Consider the following 18,692-nt stretch of genomic DNA (forward strand, 5'->3'; position numbering starts at 1 on the left):
GTAATTTCAAATTCCCAAAAAAGAACCCTCCCAGATGGTTTCACTGACAAATTCCTTAAAAGAACACCACCAATGCTATACAATTTCTTAAAAGAAAAAACAATAGTACAACATGTTAGAGCTTATAGAGCTGCATGGTCCAGCGAGGCAGGCTACTGGCCACATATAGCTACTGATTACCCAAAATATTGAAATGATCCTATTTTGGCTATACTAATATAAAATGTATTATTAAACATTTAGAAAAAAGATTTTATTTATTTGAGAGGGGGAGAGAGAGAGAGAGCGTGCGCAAGAGCACAAGACCAGGGGGAGGGAGAAGCAGACTGCCAGCCAAGCAGGGACCTTGGGACCATGACCTGAGCTGAAGGCAGATGCTCAACCGACTGAGCCACTCAGATGCCCCTATTATTAAACATTTTTAAAAGTCCTCAAATAGACTCAGTCAGAAATAGGATCTGCTTTCTTAATCACTTCTGATTTCTAAACATAAAAGAGAAACTAAAGGGTGCCTGGGTGGCTCAGTGGGTTAAAGCCTCTGCCTTCAGCTCAGGTCATGATCTCAGGGTCCTGGGATCGAGCCCCGCATCCAGCTCTCTGCTCAGCAGGGAGCCTGCTTCCCTTCCTCTCTCTCTGCCTGCCTCTCTGCCTACTTGTGATCTCTGTCTGTCAAATAAATAAATAAAATCTTTGAAAAAAAAAAAGAGAAACTAAAACTAAAAAGGAAAATGACTTCAAAGTGGCTACTAAGCCACACCCTAAATCGCTTTAGAATTCAATTGGTCTCAAAACCAAGTACAAGCAAAACTCTTAGAAGTCAAGAAGTGGGCGCCTGGGTGCAGTTGGTTGAGTGTCTAACTCTTCATTTTGGCTCAGGCCCTGATCTCAGGGTTGTGGGACTGAGCCCTGTGTTGGGTTCCAAGCTCAATTCAGAGTTTGCTTGGGATTCTCTCTCCCTCTCCCTCTGCCCCTCCTGCTTGTGTTCTCTTTTTCTCACAAATAAATAAATAAATCTTTTTTAAAAAAGGAAATCAAGAAGTCACTGCAAGGACACGGATCACTACAAAGCGAAATCCAGAGGTTAACAGGTACACAAAGCATCCTTTTCTAAAGTCCGAACATCCAATATTGACATTCTCTTTATAAAGAAAGGGAAACATAAGCTCTTTAAAGATAAAAGGAGAAAAATAAAGAGAGCTTTAAAAAAAGTGTAAAGATTACAGAATGAACTAATTTCTAACTGATAAATATCTTTGCCATTTCAAGGAAAAACCCCTTCAAGTATTATGGGGCTAGTGTCAAAGCATCATTACAGAAACAGAATGCATTTGCTTTTCAGTAAGGAGACATCCTCCTCAAAGAGTCCCACCTTAACTACAAGACTAATGGGAGGTTTCTAAAAATAAAGTAATGACCACATCCTGAGCAGTAACTAAGGGATTGCATCTGAAAAACTAAGATATCAGACAAAGCTTAAGAGACCAATATATTAATCATTTTAGATGCTAATCATCAGTCTGTTACACACAATTCTCAGCAGGTTTATAGCACATACTGATAAATTAGGTATTCACCATGATTTGAATGGAAAGCAATTACTCCTGCTTCCTTACTTTTATCAAAGATATGATCTGGCCTGCTTCAGTAGAAACTGTACACTGTACTGCACTTCCTAAAACTTCCCATCACACAGTAATTCCATAAAACCTTAAGAATTTCTCAGGTGAAGCAATTCAGCATACATGTGCACATTTTTTTGCGAAGGGGAAATGTACATACCCCTCCGTTGTTCTTTTTCCTCATTTTTATTATTTTAGAAATGAAAAGAATCATATGACCAAATATGTTCACTTAATATAATGGCTCTACCTCTCTCCCTGCAAGGAAGGTAATCATTAAGCCAATGATGCATATTAAAATCACTATCACCCAAGAATCACAGAAATGGAGTTTTTATGTGTTTTACTATGATGGGGCTATACTAAGTAACTAAGCACTTTTTAAGTAGATTCAGCCCCAGCTACAGCCCTTACCAATGCATATGCACAAAAGTTAAGGATTCTATGTACATATTTTTTAAAAGCAAATTATGTTTGAATAGTTAATCTTTAAAATTGTCAGGGATTTTAGAAATATTTCTTTTCTATTAAACAAGAAGAATATTTATATGTTAAGCAAGAATTATATTTGGTTAAAAATATTTTTAAGGAGCAACCTCTAAATTTTGAATCCTTGAAACCTAACATTCCAGATTAAAGAAGTTTCTGTTAACAAAAGGGTTTTTGCTACCACAGGAAAAAAAAGATGCTGCTTTCAGCATACTTTCCCTTCTATCAAATAATAAAACTAATTATGAAGTAAACTGCTAGCACTAACACCACACATTAAAACTACTCACAGTTGGATTTCAAAGCAGTTACAACATCTGATGATTCATACTCGGACATGCAAATATTTTATTTACTACCTTTTACATACTTACACTGTTTCATCTGATTTCTTGATTTTCTATGCTGCGAACAGGTTCATGACACACATATGTGCATTTTAGAGGGTTAATCTGACTAGTACAGCCATTTCACATTGCCTTTGACTCATGTGGAACTACCTAGACACAACCACCAAATAATTACCAATATCTGGTAGCACTACTACCAAAAGCAGGCTTTCCTTCTCTGCAGCTAAAATAGCACATAACCTTATAGACTTGATATAAAACCTTACAACATAAAGATATTTAAGGATTTCAAATTCATTTACATTTGAAATGTCCCTCTAAAAATAAAAACATTTCGGGGCACCTGGGTGGCTCAGTGGGTTAAAGCCTCTGCCTTTGGCTCAGGTCATGATCCCAGGGTCCTGGGATCGAGCCCTGCATCGGGCTCTCTGCTCCATGGGGAGCCTGCTTCCCCCCCCCCCGCCCCGCCTACTTGTGATCTCTGTTTGTCAAATAAATAAATAAAATCTTTAAAATAAAATAAAGGATTTTTTAAAAATAAAAATAAAGGGGCGCCTGGGTGGCTCAGTGGGTTAAGCCGCTGCCTTCGGCTCGGGTCGTGATCTCAGGGTCCTGGGATCGAGTCCCGCATCGGGCTCTCTGCTCAGCAGGGGGCCTGCTTCCCTCTCTCTCTCTGCCTGCCTCTCTGTCTACTTGTGATCTCTGTCAAATAAATAAATAAAATCTTTTAAAAAAATAAATAAATAAAAATAAAAATAAAAATAAAAACATTTCCCACACAAGTCACAATCAGCTTAGGCTAGCATTTCTTCATCAAAAAAGAAATCTGTTGTTCTCAAGGGCTACTCTTATTTCTGATATTACAGAATTCTACAGACCAGAACTGAAACACAGACTCTAGAAGCAAATGAGGCAACATTTTGAGTCCAACATTTAAAGAGAGAAGTTCTAATATAAGGTCAACTAAATAGACATTTTTCCAAAGACGACATCCAGATGGCCAAGAGACACATGAAAAGATGCTCAGTATCACCAATCATCAGGAAAATCCAAATCCAAACCACAATGTAATACCATCACACACCTGTCAGAATGGCCAGTATCAAAAAGACAAGAAATATCAAGGTGTTTTTGTTTGTTTTCTAAGTAGGCTCCATGCCCAATATGGGGCTCAAAGTCATGACCCCAAGATGAAGAGTCACATGCTCTACTGACTGAGCCAGCAAGAAATACCAAGCTTGATGAGGATGTAGAGAAAAGGGAACCATTATACACTGCTGGGAATGTAAATTGGTGCAGCCACTAAGGAAAACAATATGAAGGTGCTTCACAAAATTAAAACTAGAACTCCCATACTATCCAGGAGGTATTAATCCAAAAGAAAAATTAATTTGAAAAGACTTAAATACCCCTATGTTCACCGCAGCATTATTTATAATGGCCAAGTTGATCAACAGAAGAATGGGTAAAGAAGATGTGGTGTGTGTGTACACACACACACACACACACACACACACACAATATTTCTCAGCCATACAAAAAAAAAAAAAAAAAAGAATGAAATCTTGCCATCCGCAACAGCGTGGATGGACCTAGAGGGTACCATGCTAAGTGAAATAAGTCAAAGACAAGTACCATATAATTTCATTTATATGTGGAATCTAAAAATGAAACAATTTAACAAAGAAAACAGAACAGACTCACAGATACAAAGAACTCATGGGTGCCAAAGGGGAGGGTAGTGGAGGGATGGACAAGACAGGCAAAGGGGTTAAGAGGTAGAATCTTCCAGTAATAAAATAAATAACACAGAGGGATGTAATGTACAACATACAGAACATGATCAATAATGTTGTAGCAACTTCGTATGGTGACAGATGGCAACCAGACTCACTGTGCTAACCATTTCATACCGTATATAAAAATCAAATTACTATGTTGTACACCTCAAACTAAAACAACAGTGTTATTTATTCTTCAATTAAAAAAAAAAAAAAAAAGCAAAAAATGTGGGTTCAATAGGCAAGAGGGAAAGAGAAAGGGCAGAAGTGCCAAGTAAAACAGCACCTAAATGGAAGACACAGAGTGGAATTTAGAGGAAGTCTATGTGAAACCAGAGCTGCTTTTACAACACTGACCAGTTAAAATACAGAAGGATGAGGAGAGACAGTCCCGCATCACTTGGCTAGGAATGACACTCGTAACTGGAGGAGGTGAAGAAGAACTTAAAAAAGTTTTAGGAAATAAAGAGTGTGGTTTATAGAGTGCACCCAATAAGTTTTCTAACATGTAGGACATATTATGGTTTAGGAGCTTTAATCAGGAAGGTTTCAGAGATGTCTAGGTGACACAGTCAGTTAAACATCCAAATCCTGGTTTTGGCTCCGGTTGTGATCTCAGGGTTGTGAGATCAAGTCCCCACCTCAGGCTCCCTGCTTAGTGGGGAGTCTGCTTGAGATTCTCTCTCTCTCTCTCTGGCTCCCCCCACGCACCTGCCCTCTCTCTCTAAAATAAATCTTTAGGGCACCTGGGTGGCTCAGTGGGTTAAAGCCTCTGCCTTCGGCTCAGGTCATGATCCCGTGGTCCTGGGATCGAGCCCCACATCGGGCTCTCTGCTCAGCAGGGAGCCTGCTTCCTTTCCTCTCTCTGCCTGCCTCTCTGCCTACCTGTGATTTCTGTCTGTCAAAATAAACAAAATCTTTTTAAAAAAAATAAATAAAATAAATCTTTAAAAAATCTATAAGGAAAATTCCATTTCTAATCTCTGAGAAACTAAATGGACAATGTGTAAGTATTTAATGTACAAGTGCAATGACCCTAGCAACCACTATGAACTACTAACAAGAACTACTTCAAGGGGAGAAACTTTCCTCAGCACATGATGATCACACTATCACTTCATCTTAGCTTACTTCACAACCAGAATGCCTCTGACTTAGAAGGAACCATCACAGTGCAGGGGTACATCTCTCCTACCCAATTCTGGAAGAGGGTACTCCATTATTGGAAGGAGGCACGCTACTGCTGGTATCAAGACTAAAATGGTGATACTCATGCTCCTTACTGCTTCCCAATAGTCAAGTGTCCTTAGTGTTCTTAAGAAGTGTGCCTCTCCTAGCAGGCAGGAACTCCTTGAGGAACACTGATATTTACTCAACAACCTAAAAGTCGCTTCACCAACATTAACCCTACTTCACTGCTAACTTACTCTGGAAATGTGGAGAAGACCTGGGAACTATATACTGAATCCTCCCTAAGCCCTGACAAGTACTCACACCCTTGAGCCAAAGTTTCCATGTGAACCCCATAGAGTAATGAGGGCCAAATTAATCACAAAGGCCATAAAACTACTTTTCTTAATTTGTAGTAATAATTCATAAATAATTTACAACCTTTATGAACCCTACACAAATTATTAATTATCTCTGGTCTTTAGTTTCCTCATCCATAAAATGTAGCCAATACTTCCTTTATAAAAGGTAATCTGTAATGTACAAAACCCAATACAGTGCCTGACATATAGCAGGTATTAGACAACAGGTTGCTTTTACCTAAGAACAAGAAGTCTGTAAATAGAAGATAAAAGAAAATGTTTGAACTTGAAAAATCAATCTGCCAGGAAATCAGGTACTTAGTGGTATTCAACCAAGGGGGTTAGAAACATGTGTGGTGGGGCACCTGGGTGGCTCAGTGGGTTAAAGCCTCTGCCTTCGGCTCAGGTCATGATCCCGGGATCGAGCCCTGCATCGGGCTCTCTGCTCAGCTGGGAGCCTGCTTCCCCCTCTCTCTCTGTGTGCCTTTCTGCCTACTTGTGATCTCTGTCTGTCAAATAAATAAACAAAATCTTAAAAAAAAAAAAAAAAAAGAAAAGAAAAAAGAAAAAAGAAACATGTGTGGTTCAAGAGGAGGGTTGCCAGGAAAGATGAATATGTGAAGCTACAGTATTTAGTGAGAGAGGGCCAAGGGTCGCATACACATGACCCACATAATGAAGAACTGTCCACATAAGACGCCAAGAGCACCTCTCCAGAGAGACTCTGAGAGAGCACAATCCATTTTAAATGGGGGGAGGGGACGCACTTTATAAATTATTAAATATAGCAAAAATTCCTTTTGAGAAAGAGAAATGAACTGAAACATAAGTGTTTTTATAAAAATAAAGAAAATGATTCTTTCCAGAGAAGACCATCTAAAGACTGTAAAGGAGACCACCCACCAAAAACAAAACAAACAAGCTTTGTTGTTAAGACAGAAAGATGAGACACAGAGTAGTTACCTAACTTGTCCAAGTTTATGCCCAGGCAACCTAAGCTGACTTTCCAAACTCTTCCCACTACGCCACACTTTATGAGCCTGCAAGGTGAGACTTCACAGAAAAACTGAGAAGAGCCAATCACAGTTAACAAGGCAGTTTATTTTCTTTTACATGTTCATAGTTGTGGTTTTATGTATACTATACTCACATTCTGCCAGAAATTTACCATCTCTGCTATCAAGATGTGTTATAACCAAGAGTAATCTGGATTCAACGAAATAGTAGTTTGTACAATGAAATTAAATTCTTTACCAGAGAAGATGAACTGTTTGCAAACTCTATACCACACAGCACAAGAGGTCATCTGAATAGGCAACAAGAGTTAAGAAGGCTTCCAATTCAACAAAACCAGTTTCATTTTTAGGTTTTCCCTTTATTTGAGGGGGCATTCATGTATGCTCTTATAAAGGAAAGGGTTCTATTGATTTTTTAAAAATGCTTTGAAAATCATGGAGCCAGATCTATTATTAAGATCTCTTGAAAGTATTAGATTTCACAAAATCCTGAGAAACAAATCACAGATTATATGACCAAGAAAGGCTTTAAATTCTTTATTGCCTCCAAAACTAGTATATTTTATACCCCAACTACTTCTAGAATTGGAGGGAATGTTACAAATATAAATTTTAGTGGCCAAAACAGTGATAATTATTTTTATCTTAACACTGAAACATACACACACACACATGACCAGAGATCTCAAACACTAGAGAACAGTAAGAAGCAATTATTTTTGCATCAAAGGGATTTTTTTTTTTTTTAAGTCACATATGTGGTCATGCTCCTCCCTTAAAAACACTGGCATTCTTTTAAAAAAAATCTCCACTTTGCTTTGGGCTCAGCTTTTTGAAGTTACATAGAAAAATAAGACATGTATCACCTTAAGTTTTAAAGGAATTTGGGACACTCATCAAATACTGGGGAGAAAGAGGTAAAGTGCCAAAGAGAGGCAAGGGAGTAAGAGGTGCAGAGAAAATGCAATGGGGGGTGGGAGGGAGAAGAAGAAAATGCAATGGGAGCTCAGCAGTGGTAGAAACTAGCTGACCCTTGAACAATGTGAGTTTGAACCTCATAGGTCCACTTATATGTAGATTTTTTCTTTTTTTCTTTTTTGATAAATACAAGAAAGTACTATAAATGTATTTTTGCTCTCAATTTTCTGAATAACATTTTTTCTCTAGCTTACTTTACTATAAGAACACAATATATGTTACATATAACTACAAAATACGTATTAATTAACTTAATGTTATTGGTTAAGATTTCTGTTCAACAAGGCTATTAGTAAAGTTTTTGGGGAGTCAAAGTTTTCAACTGTGCAGGGGTGTCAGCACTCCTAATTCCCCGTGTTATTCAAGGGTCAACTGTACTTCCAACTGTGCAGGTACAAAGGTTATTAGAAGGAGTGGCCTGTACTGGAAAACAGTGGGGAGGTTCCTCAAAAAGTTGAAAATAGAGCTACCCTACAACCCAGCAATTGCACTACTGGGTATATACCCAATGATACAAATATAGTAATCCAAAGGGGCACCTGCACCCCAATGTTTACAGCAACAATGTCCACAATAGCCAAACTATCCATCGACAGATGAATGGGTAAAATGTGGTATATATAGACAATGGAATATTCCTCAGCCATCAGAAAGGATGAAATATTGCCATTTGCAATGACGTGGTTGGAACCAGAGGGTTTGTGTTAAGTGAAATAAGTCAATCAAGAAAGATAATTATCATATGATCTCACTGACATGTGGAATTTAAGAAACAAGGCAGAGGATCATAGGGGAAGAGAAGAAAAAATGAAAAGATGAAACCAGAGAAGGAGACAAACCATAAGAGACTCTTAATCTTACAAAAGAAACTGAGGGCTGCTGGCGGGGAGACAGGTGAGGAGTAGGGTAACTACGTGATGGACATTGCAGAGGGTATGTGTTGTAATGAGCACTGGGTATGATATAAGACTGATGAATCACAGACCTGTACTCCTGAAACAAATAATACATTATATGTTAAAAAGAAAAAAAAAAGTGGCTTGAAAAGAGAGTCCGGAAGGGAAGGGACAAATTCTACATTCTGATACATGATTGCACATTCGTTTGTCATACAACATATAGTTCACAGTCTAGTAGGAGAGAAAGGTAAATAAACAAACACCTAAAATACAACATGTGAAGTATAACAACAAGCCTGTGTACAACATTAATGAAAAAAGGAGGGAAAAATTTCCATGGGGTCATGAGGAGAGTAAGCAAGGAGGGAAAGGGGAGGGAGGAATGGTGATTTCATCAGGGCCCTGAGGATGAGCAGGAGTTTACTGGAAAGAAGAGAAAAGATATTTCTGGCAATAGGAACAACACAAGCAAGGGCATGGTGAAGTGAAAGCATGTGGTGTCTTTGGGGACTGGCTGTGGGGGAGTAAAGAGGAGACTGACGATGAAAGTGAAAACGAGGCCAGATCGTGAGGAGCTTTAAGCCCCATGCCAAGGAACTGGGCTTCAGTACAGTAGGCACGAAGGTTTTAGGTAAAGAATAATGTCATATAAGCACTATGAGACACCCTTTCTAACATTAAAACTTTTCAAGGCTATAAAAATATGTAAAGTTTCCACTGGCTGCAACAACATAGAAGAACATTAATTCCAGGACCCCTTGAAATCATGCCAAAGGCCCCACTGGCCCTGAGTCCAGTTAAGGGTTCCTAGAAGACAGGAACTATTTACTATTTATTTTTCTTTGGATTACCAGGACATGGGATACAGTGGAATCAACAGGAACTGGTTTGTGATGAAGAACAGTTTTGAGACTGAACAGAAGATGACTCCAAGGTTCCTGCCTGATCACCTCAATGGGGTGCTGATGAGAAGAAAACTGTTAAGTTTTGCCTGGGAGACATTAAGATTCAGAAATCTACAAGATATCCAAGTGTTCTGCCCATAAGCAGTTAAAACACAAGTTTGGGGCTCCAAAGAGAGTCCGCAGCCACAGATATGAATTGGAACATTGCTATGTTCTGTAATGGTGAGAGCCATTGAACCCATGTGGATGGATGAGGTCACTGACCATGAACAGGACCCAGCTCAGAATCTAACAATCCCGGGGCAAACAGGAGACTAGACAGAGACAGAGAAAGATCAATCAGAGGAGGAGAAACAAGACAGTTATCCGGTGAGTCTAGGAAGGTACACAGTTCAGAAAACATTTGTGGAGTATGGTGTCAAATGACAGAGGGTCAATTAGTACAAAGACTAAGTGGCTGCTGGATTTGGAAACCAGGTAGTCTCTGATTTTTCATTTCTCTGGAGTGGGTAAAGAATGGACAGGGTTGAAGCACAAACGAAAAAAGGAAAGAAGAGGCAGTGCAGCTCACTCTGCTCAGTGAGTATGGCAACAAAGAGGAGACAGGTGCTGACGGGCGCTCTGCTTGGGAGAAGGACACACACTTTGTGCTTTATCTTTTTTTAGAGGACTTCCATCTAGAGACTCTGAGAACAGGACTGCCTTCAGTATTCTTACAGCACCTATTAGATTGTATAATAAAAAGAGCAGAGCTACTAAATTGCTGTTTAGAGATGCATGATATAGATCTCTCACGCACTTCACTAAATTTTAACTAAAGTGCCAGTGTAAAAGGGAGAGCACTAGACTGACCCAATTAAGTGGTCATTAAATTCAAGTCATTTACCTGCATGGGGTGACAGATGAAAGAGGCCATGCCTTTTTATGTCATTTGACAGGCTCTGTGAGCAATGCTGGGAATGCTGTAAGATGTTACCTTAATTCCTTCACCCTGGGCTGCACAAGGACATACTCACCTCCATAGTAGAGTCCTGTAGCAGTGCACATCCGCCACTGTCCCTGATACATTCCTGCTCTGCTGGGGCTGCACATCTGGACGCTGACATCTGCAATCTCTTGGGGCTCTAGCGATCTCACCATCACCATGTTCACATGTCCAAATTGGTCTCCCCCGACATATTTAAGACAAACCCCTGGAGGCCAGGCCTCTGCCCCTGAGTTCAAGCAAAAGAAAAAAATGTTAGGCAATTAGTGGTCCTAGGATGGGTGCAGTTCATTACAAAACTGTAGAAGAGGCCTCTCTCTCTTTCGCACATACGTGAACACAGCCACATATCCTTAAGCTACATAATGTCACAAGACTGGCCAGAAGGAGTTATCAGAGTTAACAACCTCTGACCAACAGTCTATCCCTAAGATAAGGCACATATGACCAAAGCAAGGCAGTTCCTCAAGAAGATGCGTTTCAGGGCACCCCAGGGGAGGTCACACATTACACTGAATCCATGGAATCTGAGAATGATGTTCACGAAGAGCCATGGAAATGAAGCACAGACCCACATCTCTGGAGGCCTGTTTTCTTCACTAGGAGGTAACACATGCCTATTTTCACGAGAACTTTTTAAGCTCACGTTCTAAATAAAAATACATCTGATTATCCCCAGTTTTTCTATCAAGGCAAGTGGATGAAACATGTGAGGGATAATTTCTATATTCCTTTCATTTTAAAATATTTCCCCTGATGTACGACTTTTCCTTCTGGAGTCCTTACTATGAAAAGACCAAGGTGCAAGAGATTCTGCATATACGAGACAAAGGAGTCAAATGAAAGTTTCATATTCAGGTGCAAACAGTAATGGGATAACTCCCCTGGTAACAACACACTGAACTGTGGTCTCAGAGGTGATGACACCAGCCAGAGGTACGGGTACAAAGGACAGGAATGGCAATACAGGGACAAGGCACTGGCAGGAATGTCTTTCCTCCTTTGGGAGTGATAAAGATCTTATTTGGGTCCCTCCTTCTGTGTACCTGTTTCCATGCAAACTAATTCAAAATGAGCAATCCATATATTGGCTTGTTCTGACAAGTCACGGGGCCACAGAGAGACCAGAGGTTATCTTTCCAGTCAAGTCTCTCCAATATATTTCTTTTTACTGTAGACAGAAGCCTCTGTATCTTTTGGGGGTATATATACATCCATTATAAAAATAAATCACCGTGAAAAGGCGGACATGGCAGGAATCTAAGGACAAAGCACACTTGAAATATGTCTCCTGAGAGTATTCTAGGATGCCTTGGTTCCTTGTTCTCAAAGTGCCAGACTGGTTTTGATATACCCAGTGAAAAGCGAACCAGAGAGAAAGGCAGCTACAGCTCCACGGCTGAGCTCACAGCTCCGTAATGAGCAGCACACTCTGTGGCTCTTGCACCTTAAGGGGTGGCAGAGGAAGCAGTTGGCACAGTGTTTTGTCAGACCCACTTAAAAACACACCTGCCAGCAAAGTGCCTTCTTAAGTTAACACCATAAAGGGCAACTGCTGCTGGTGGAAAGCTTGTGGATGATACCCTGGCCAGACATGCAAATTGTTCCACATTTCTGGGGCCTATGGTCTTGGCGAAAGCGTATTTGTCTGAGGTCAAGAATAGTAGCAGCTGGCATGGAGGACCTTGGAAAATGTCAGTCTCTTTAAAGACCCAGATCCAGGAGGAAAATTAAACTGCTGTGTTAGGGGTGAATTCACAATTATTCTTTCAAATGCACACACACAGATGCAAAACACCCGTAACAAGACAACAACTGTTTGTATGAAAACCCAAGAATGTGTCTGTTTTTGAACTTCTAAGAAAGTAAGGAAAACCAAGACTGTCTGGGTGTGGGAAATACTTGGCCGTCCTGAGCAGACAAGCACAAGCAGCTGAGGCAGTCAGAGCTCTCAGCTATGCAAAGAGGGAGTGCTTCTGTGCTCCCCAGAGACCAAGTTAGTTGGTAAACATTAAGTGATTAACAAGTTATGCAGCTAGGGTCCTGATCTAATTTTTTAGTACGCCAGACACTTTATTCATGTGGTGCCTGGAGAGCTTGTTGGAGAAAAAATTGGATGAATTATCCACCATCAACTCTAAGGTGTTAATTTGCTATAAAGTGAAGAACCAATTATTTACCTTCTAAGACTTACCAAGCGCTCACTACAACATTTAGCTCTTACAGTCTAGTAAGTCAGGTAACTCTAAAAAGGTTAAAGATACCAGTTCTTAATACAGAAGGAAGGGAGGAGCACCTGGGTGGCTCAGTGGGTTGAGCTCTGCCTTAGGCTCAGGTCATGATCTCAGGGTGCTGGGATGGAGCCCAGCATTCGGCTCTCTGCTCAGCAGGAAGCCTGCTACCACCCCCACCCCTGCCCCGCCTACCTAAAATCTGAATTTGAGAAATGTAATACAACAGGGCTTCAAATTAAGTCTCAGTTACAAACTGGCTTGATGGGGGACAGATACATCTAGAAGACAGGAAAAATTAACCTATGTTTTATGACTTTCCAAGTTAAGTATCACAAAAACACACATGATCAAGGCTATGATTCTTCAGTTATCATGGGAATATAATTTTATTTAAAAAAAAATAAAATAAAAACAACAACAAAAAACCCTGACATGGCAATTTTGAGATGACAGAGAACATGGCAAAAATGAAATAAAAGTCCATCAGTTCCAGAAAGCCTTGACTTACTAGGGATAAGTGATTACACAAACAGTTGGGAGATAATAACGAACATCCAAAGATCAATGAGGAAGACAAACCTTAATGAAGATCCCCTATTCTTTTTAATCCCTAGAAGTTTGGAGACTGCGTTTCAAATTGAGCTGCAGGCAAAAAAGGGAATGTCATTGATCCTGTCACCATTTTCTTCCCATACCTGATGTAAAGTGACTAGAATATAATAACATCTGCTAAATGGATGAAGAAGAATTACCTTCTCTACAGTTGAGCTGAAGAGAAAGGCACAGAAATTAACTATTTTAAGGACCCAAAAGTAAATGGAGAAAACAGTTGTTCTTTTTCAAGTTTTCTCAACTCATGCTTTATGTTCACAAAAAATAAAGTTGACTGTGAAGCCACTGCCTCACATGACAATCACCAACTACTTCGCCAAAGTCCAAGAAATACCAGTGTTGCCATAACCTGCTCAGCTTAACATTCATGATGGCTGCACAATAGAGGGTGGTTGTAACAAATAAGAAGCTAAAGCATTGATGAGGGAAATTGTTCCTTTTCACATTGGAGGGGCAGTTTCAAATTTTTACTTTCAATTTTAATTTTAAGGTTTCCCTGTTCAAGGTTCCCAAGCTTCTAAAATTTATATGGTGCCAAAAGCTTGGATCCTGGGATTCCGCATCTGAGTCATTAAATGTCTGGCTTCTGTTTTTCCATGGTCTTAAAAGTTGAATTTTAAACAATGTGTGACATTAGCTTCTTTGGGGAAACTGCTGGGACAGCTATATGTAGTTCCTGCCAATCTCATCTGTTGTATATTCAAATGCCTGGCATGCCTAAAACATTACAGCAGAGAGATACCATGAAAATTATTTATGAAACTATTTCAGTGAGCACTTTTCTCTTAAGAGAAGATTATGAATGAGAGTAAAAGAGCCAGAGGAGAAATAGCTAAGGCCTGTTGTATTTCTGAGTTACCCTACTTCCAGAAAGAACTTATAGGCCAGATGAGAATGATGATGAAGAACCAGTACACGTGCGTGCTTTCCCTCTTTCTCTTTACTAACATACCTATCGCTTAGTTATAGAAGGCCAGGTTCTCCTTAATCAAATGGTAAGCATGTAGCTGATAGATACAAAACTATTTGAAAATGGATGAACAACTTTCAAAAGGATAAAAAAAAACTGTGTTCAAAGTAACCTAAAGGGTAAAATCGCCAGCCAATTGTTGCCCAACTCTTCAAGAAGTGTTCAGGCACAAGAATGGCCTTTCACAGGAAGAGAGACTGCAGATCCAGAGGCTGTTTTAAACTGGACTTTCCACGCAATACCAAGTGGAAAAAGTAGCCAGCTCCACCAACACAGCTTTTCTCCAACGTGAAAGAAAGGTAGGCTTTTGGGGTTCTGATTTGACATTTAACCATTTTATATCAATCCCTCCCAATCCCCCATTAACTGAAGAACTGCCTGGTGAGTGAGCAGATGTATCGAGATTTCTGACATAAAAAATGATTTCTGCGACAAAAGAGTATCTCAAATATTTCAGCGGTACTCTAAGAACTTTTAATATTTAAAAACACTATAAAGAATTCAGAGAAAGGCAGCCATTTTAAGTGTTTTCACTATAAGTAAGCAAAGTCTTAATTTTTTTAACTAAATAAAATTGAATTCATGTGAAGTTTCAAAAGCAGTTTTGATTAGCAACTTAGCAGGTTTTAGTAATTCAGAGAAAAAACATGCTGAACTTAAGAGACTGTTTTAGGGGCACCTTGGTGACTCAGTCAGTTAAGCACCTGACTCCTGATTTCGATTCAGGTCATGATTTTGGATCACGGGATCGAGTCTCATGTCAATCTGAGATGGGCTCTGCTAAGTGCAGAGTCTGCTTGGGATTCTCTCTCTCCCTCTCCTTCTGCCCCTCCCCATGTGTGCTCACTCTTGAGCACATACATACATACATACATACGTAAGATCTTAAGAAAGAGAGGGATTATTTTATATTTTTAAAAGCCCACATCAGGAAAAGTAAGAAATTAAACCCCCCAAAGAGGAAAGAAATAAGGCAAAAATAATTAAGCTTTGAAAAAAAGAACTTCAAGAAAAATAGAAAACACGGCTACTTTTCCATATAGCTAAGTGTCTCTCAAACAAACAATGCCCTACACCATTACAACCAAAAGGGAAAAGAAGCTAATGAAAATCTTATAAAGCCACGAATTTCTCCAGTCATCTACAACATTGGATCAATCCAGATTATATGAGTTTCCTCAGTGATACACTAAACTTTCATCCAAGGGAGAGTTACTTTTAATTAAGTCAGAAAAACTAAGAATAACAATTTGGTATATTAATTACTATTTAAAAGGCTAGCTTAGTCAATCTTTCCCCATCATAAAAAAATTAAAGTAAAAAGAACTAAAAAGTAAACAGTCAATAAATGGTCACTTTTACAGGTTTATTACATCAACTCACATCAGATCACCTTGCTAGACAGGGTTCCCCCACACGCACAGATATTTAGCTAAATATGCCTTCTGCCTAGTTTCCATCTCTCAGAATTCCTCGTTAAGTCCTCGGTAACAAGGAGGTTAAAGCATCCTGATCTGATCAGCAGCATGAGTAATTATTGCATGAGACAAGCAACACTAAACCCACTCAAATGAAAAAAGTCATTACAAAAGAATTTAACAAGCAAAAGGTAGTAATTGTTACCAGACACATATTCAGATCCTTTTTTCAAAGAACTATTGCTAACTTATTTTTAATTTTTCTTCAAGTCAGCAGTATATTACAACAATGCTTCTAAAAAATTCTCTATCTTTCCATCTTTCCCATTCTGAGCAAATCCCACATTTCTTACCCTATTTTTCAAAGTTGGTATTAACATTTCAGAGAGATATCTCAATGAAATTTCATAAAGAATCATCCTTGCACCTACAAAGAAAAGAGCTTTCAAAAGAGCAGATGCTCACAGCTCTTTCTAACCACCTTGTTCTATTCAAGGATGTACCTCCTCTAGCCTGCTGGAAAGAACTGGAAGATTAATTAGAGCAGAATTAAAATGACAGAGTAGAACTGTACAGGTGGAGATAATACCACCACCACACACAGGCCTAGTTCCTGGTATCAAATGAATATTGAATTGTTTAGAGGCCATCAAGACCTAAATTAAAAAAAAAAAAGATGTGAATTATTTTTCCTGATCTAGGGCAGGGGACATTTCACTGATGTTTGGTCATCACACCAGTACAAAAAAGTATTACATCAGGGTGCCTGGATGGCTCAGTTAAGCGTCTGCCTTCCGCTCAGGTCATGATCCCAGGGCCCTGGTCAAGCCTGGCATCAGGCTTCCTGCTCAGTGGGGAGTCTGCTTCTCCTGCCTCTCCCTCTGCCCCCCCCCCCCGCTCCTGCTTTCTCTCTCTCTCAAATAAATAAAATTTTAAAAAAACAAAAAAACACAGTACTACATCATGTATAAGAAAAAGCTCAGAGTTACAAAAGTATATAACTTAAGCTAAAACATTTCCTTGTTTGTTTTAACTACTAAACAAAGAAAACAGGGCAATGAAGAACTGCCCATTATCCATTTACCGGAATTCTGGATCCGCCATGTCTTTATAAACTGAGTATCAGGAGGTATCGACTCCCCTTCTCCTATGGTGACATCTTCAACAAACGACATAGAGGGCACACTGATGTTTGGGCTCTCAAAGTCATAATAGGCGCCAATTGCTGCTTGTAGGTTCCTACAAACAAAAAGAAAAGGCAAAAGATTTTACTTTAGTCCTGTGCAGGGCATATTACCTTGATTGTCAAAACAAATGGAAAAAGCCTGTTTCTCACAGTTTGGTATCGAAACAAAGGCTCCTGGTATATAAATCTTTACAGCCACTGATTCTGAGGATCAACAGGAAAAACACCGAGACCAACAAACTTGAGCAGCACTTTCCTCTCAAGTGCCCATATAAAAAGTAAGACACATTAGCACCATCAGTAACAGGATGAGGAAATGTCCCTCTTACCCACAAGAATAGCAAGTATGGGTAAGGAAGTCAATTAAGAGAGTGCTCCTCTACAACCATGACGGGAACTCAAAAAAACTCTATTTTAAAAGATATTCTAATTATTTAATTTTGAAAAGGCAACACATGCAGATGGTTCAAAAAGTCTTATACAGTGAAAAATAGCCATCTTTTCTCTTCTTTCCTACACACACAAACACACACATAAACACATGTAACTGCTCACACTTTCTTCAATATCCTTCCAGAACTTCCTTATGCACATACAAGCAAATAATACATATTCTTATTTCTCCCCCTTTTACATAATTAGTCGCATATTTATTATACACTGCCCTCTGCTTTAGTACCATGGAAACATTCTTATGTCAGTACATAATGAATATCCTATTTTTTATGGCTGTATCCATTGTACAGATACATCATTATGTCTACTTCTGAGCTTGCTTCCAATCTTTAATTCTTCCATAAACACACTTAAGCAAACACTGTTTTTACATACACGCAAGTGTATCTGTAGGATAAATTCCTTTAAGTGATACTACTGCTGGGTCCAAGGGTATACATTTGTGGTTTTAACAGATACATTCTAAACTTCCCTCCATAAAGTTGTACACTTACTGCTCCCACCAAGAAAGTATGAGTGTCTATTTCCCCATTTGCTCATCAACAGTGTTCTTCCAAAGTTTTGGATTTGTGTCAATCTGACAGGTTAAAAATAAGATCTTAGTGAGAACTTAAAATGGTTTTCTCTCGTTGCACAAAAGGTTAAGGATCATTTACATGTTTATGAGCCATTCATAGTTTCTGTTCTGGAAGCACCATTTTGTAAATGATGGTGTTCTTTTTAATTACTCATAAACCCCCTTATGTCAAAAGGAACTACCAAGCACACAAACCAGAGTCCCTAATTGAACTGAAACACATGATTGACAGTGCATTCATCCATGCCAGAAACCAAATGCCACTAAGGGGTTTAAGCAAGCTGTGTTCATTAGAGAGATCAAAGAAATTGCTAGTAATTACATTAACTGCTCCTCTTAAGATCTTACTTAAACTAGTGACATCATCTCCAGTCCCCACAGCAGACAACAACACAAATTGCATTTTTCTAAACATAACCCAAACATAAGCCAATGGATTCAGTGGGTTGTTTTTAATTATGCACAATCATAGCATGAAATAAGCTCTGACAGTATATAACTGTTCAACAGACATACTATTAACAGCAAATACTTTTCTGCTGGGGGCCTGCCTGCTCCTCCAGGTGTTTGTAGCTGCCAGAAAGGAAGGCTATATTTAGAGCGGCTGCCTCAGGTCAAGCCTCACGCAATGGTGGCCTGTCATTTTAGTCAGTAATGACTGGAATTACACCACCAACAACTGCCT

The 18,692-nt window shown here is 39.3% G+C and overlaps 1 protein-coding gene across 1 annotated transcript in view; it reads right to left on the minus strand.

The window, feature by feature from the left end:
• Positions 1 to 18,692, minus strand: part of LOC111152386 (chromosome unknown C6orf106 homolog) — a 93,607-nt gene that overhangs the window by 41,552 nt on the left and 33,363 nt on the right. Inside the window, exons 2-3 of the mRNA XM_022510916.1 lie at positions 16,873 to 17,027; positions 10,586 to 10,783 (exon numbers count right to left, since the gene is read on the minus strand). Of these exons, the coding sequence (XP_022366624.1) occupies positions 10,586 to 10,783; positions 16,873 to 17,027 (353 nt within the window). The remainder of the gene's footprint in view (positions 1 to 10,585; positions 10,784 to 16,872; positions 17,028 to 18,692) is intronic.

This window comes from Enhydra lutris, unplaced genomic scaffold (genome assembly GCF_002288905.1).
Source record: "Enhydra lutris kenyoni isolate GAN:26980312 unplaced genomic scaffold, ASM228890v2 scaffoldscaffold28, whole genome shotgun sequence".
Taxonomy (NCBI): Eukaryota; Metazoa; Chordata; class Mammalia; order Carnivora; family Mustelidae; genus Enhydra; species Enhydra lutris.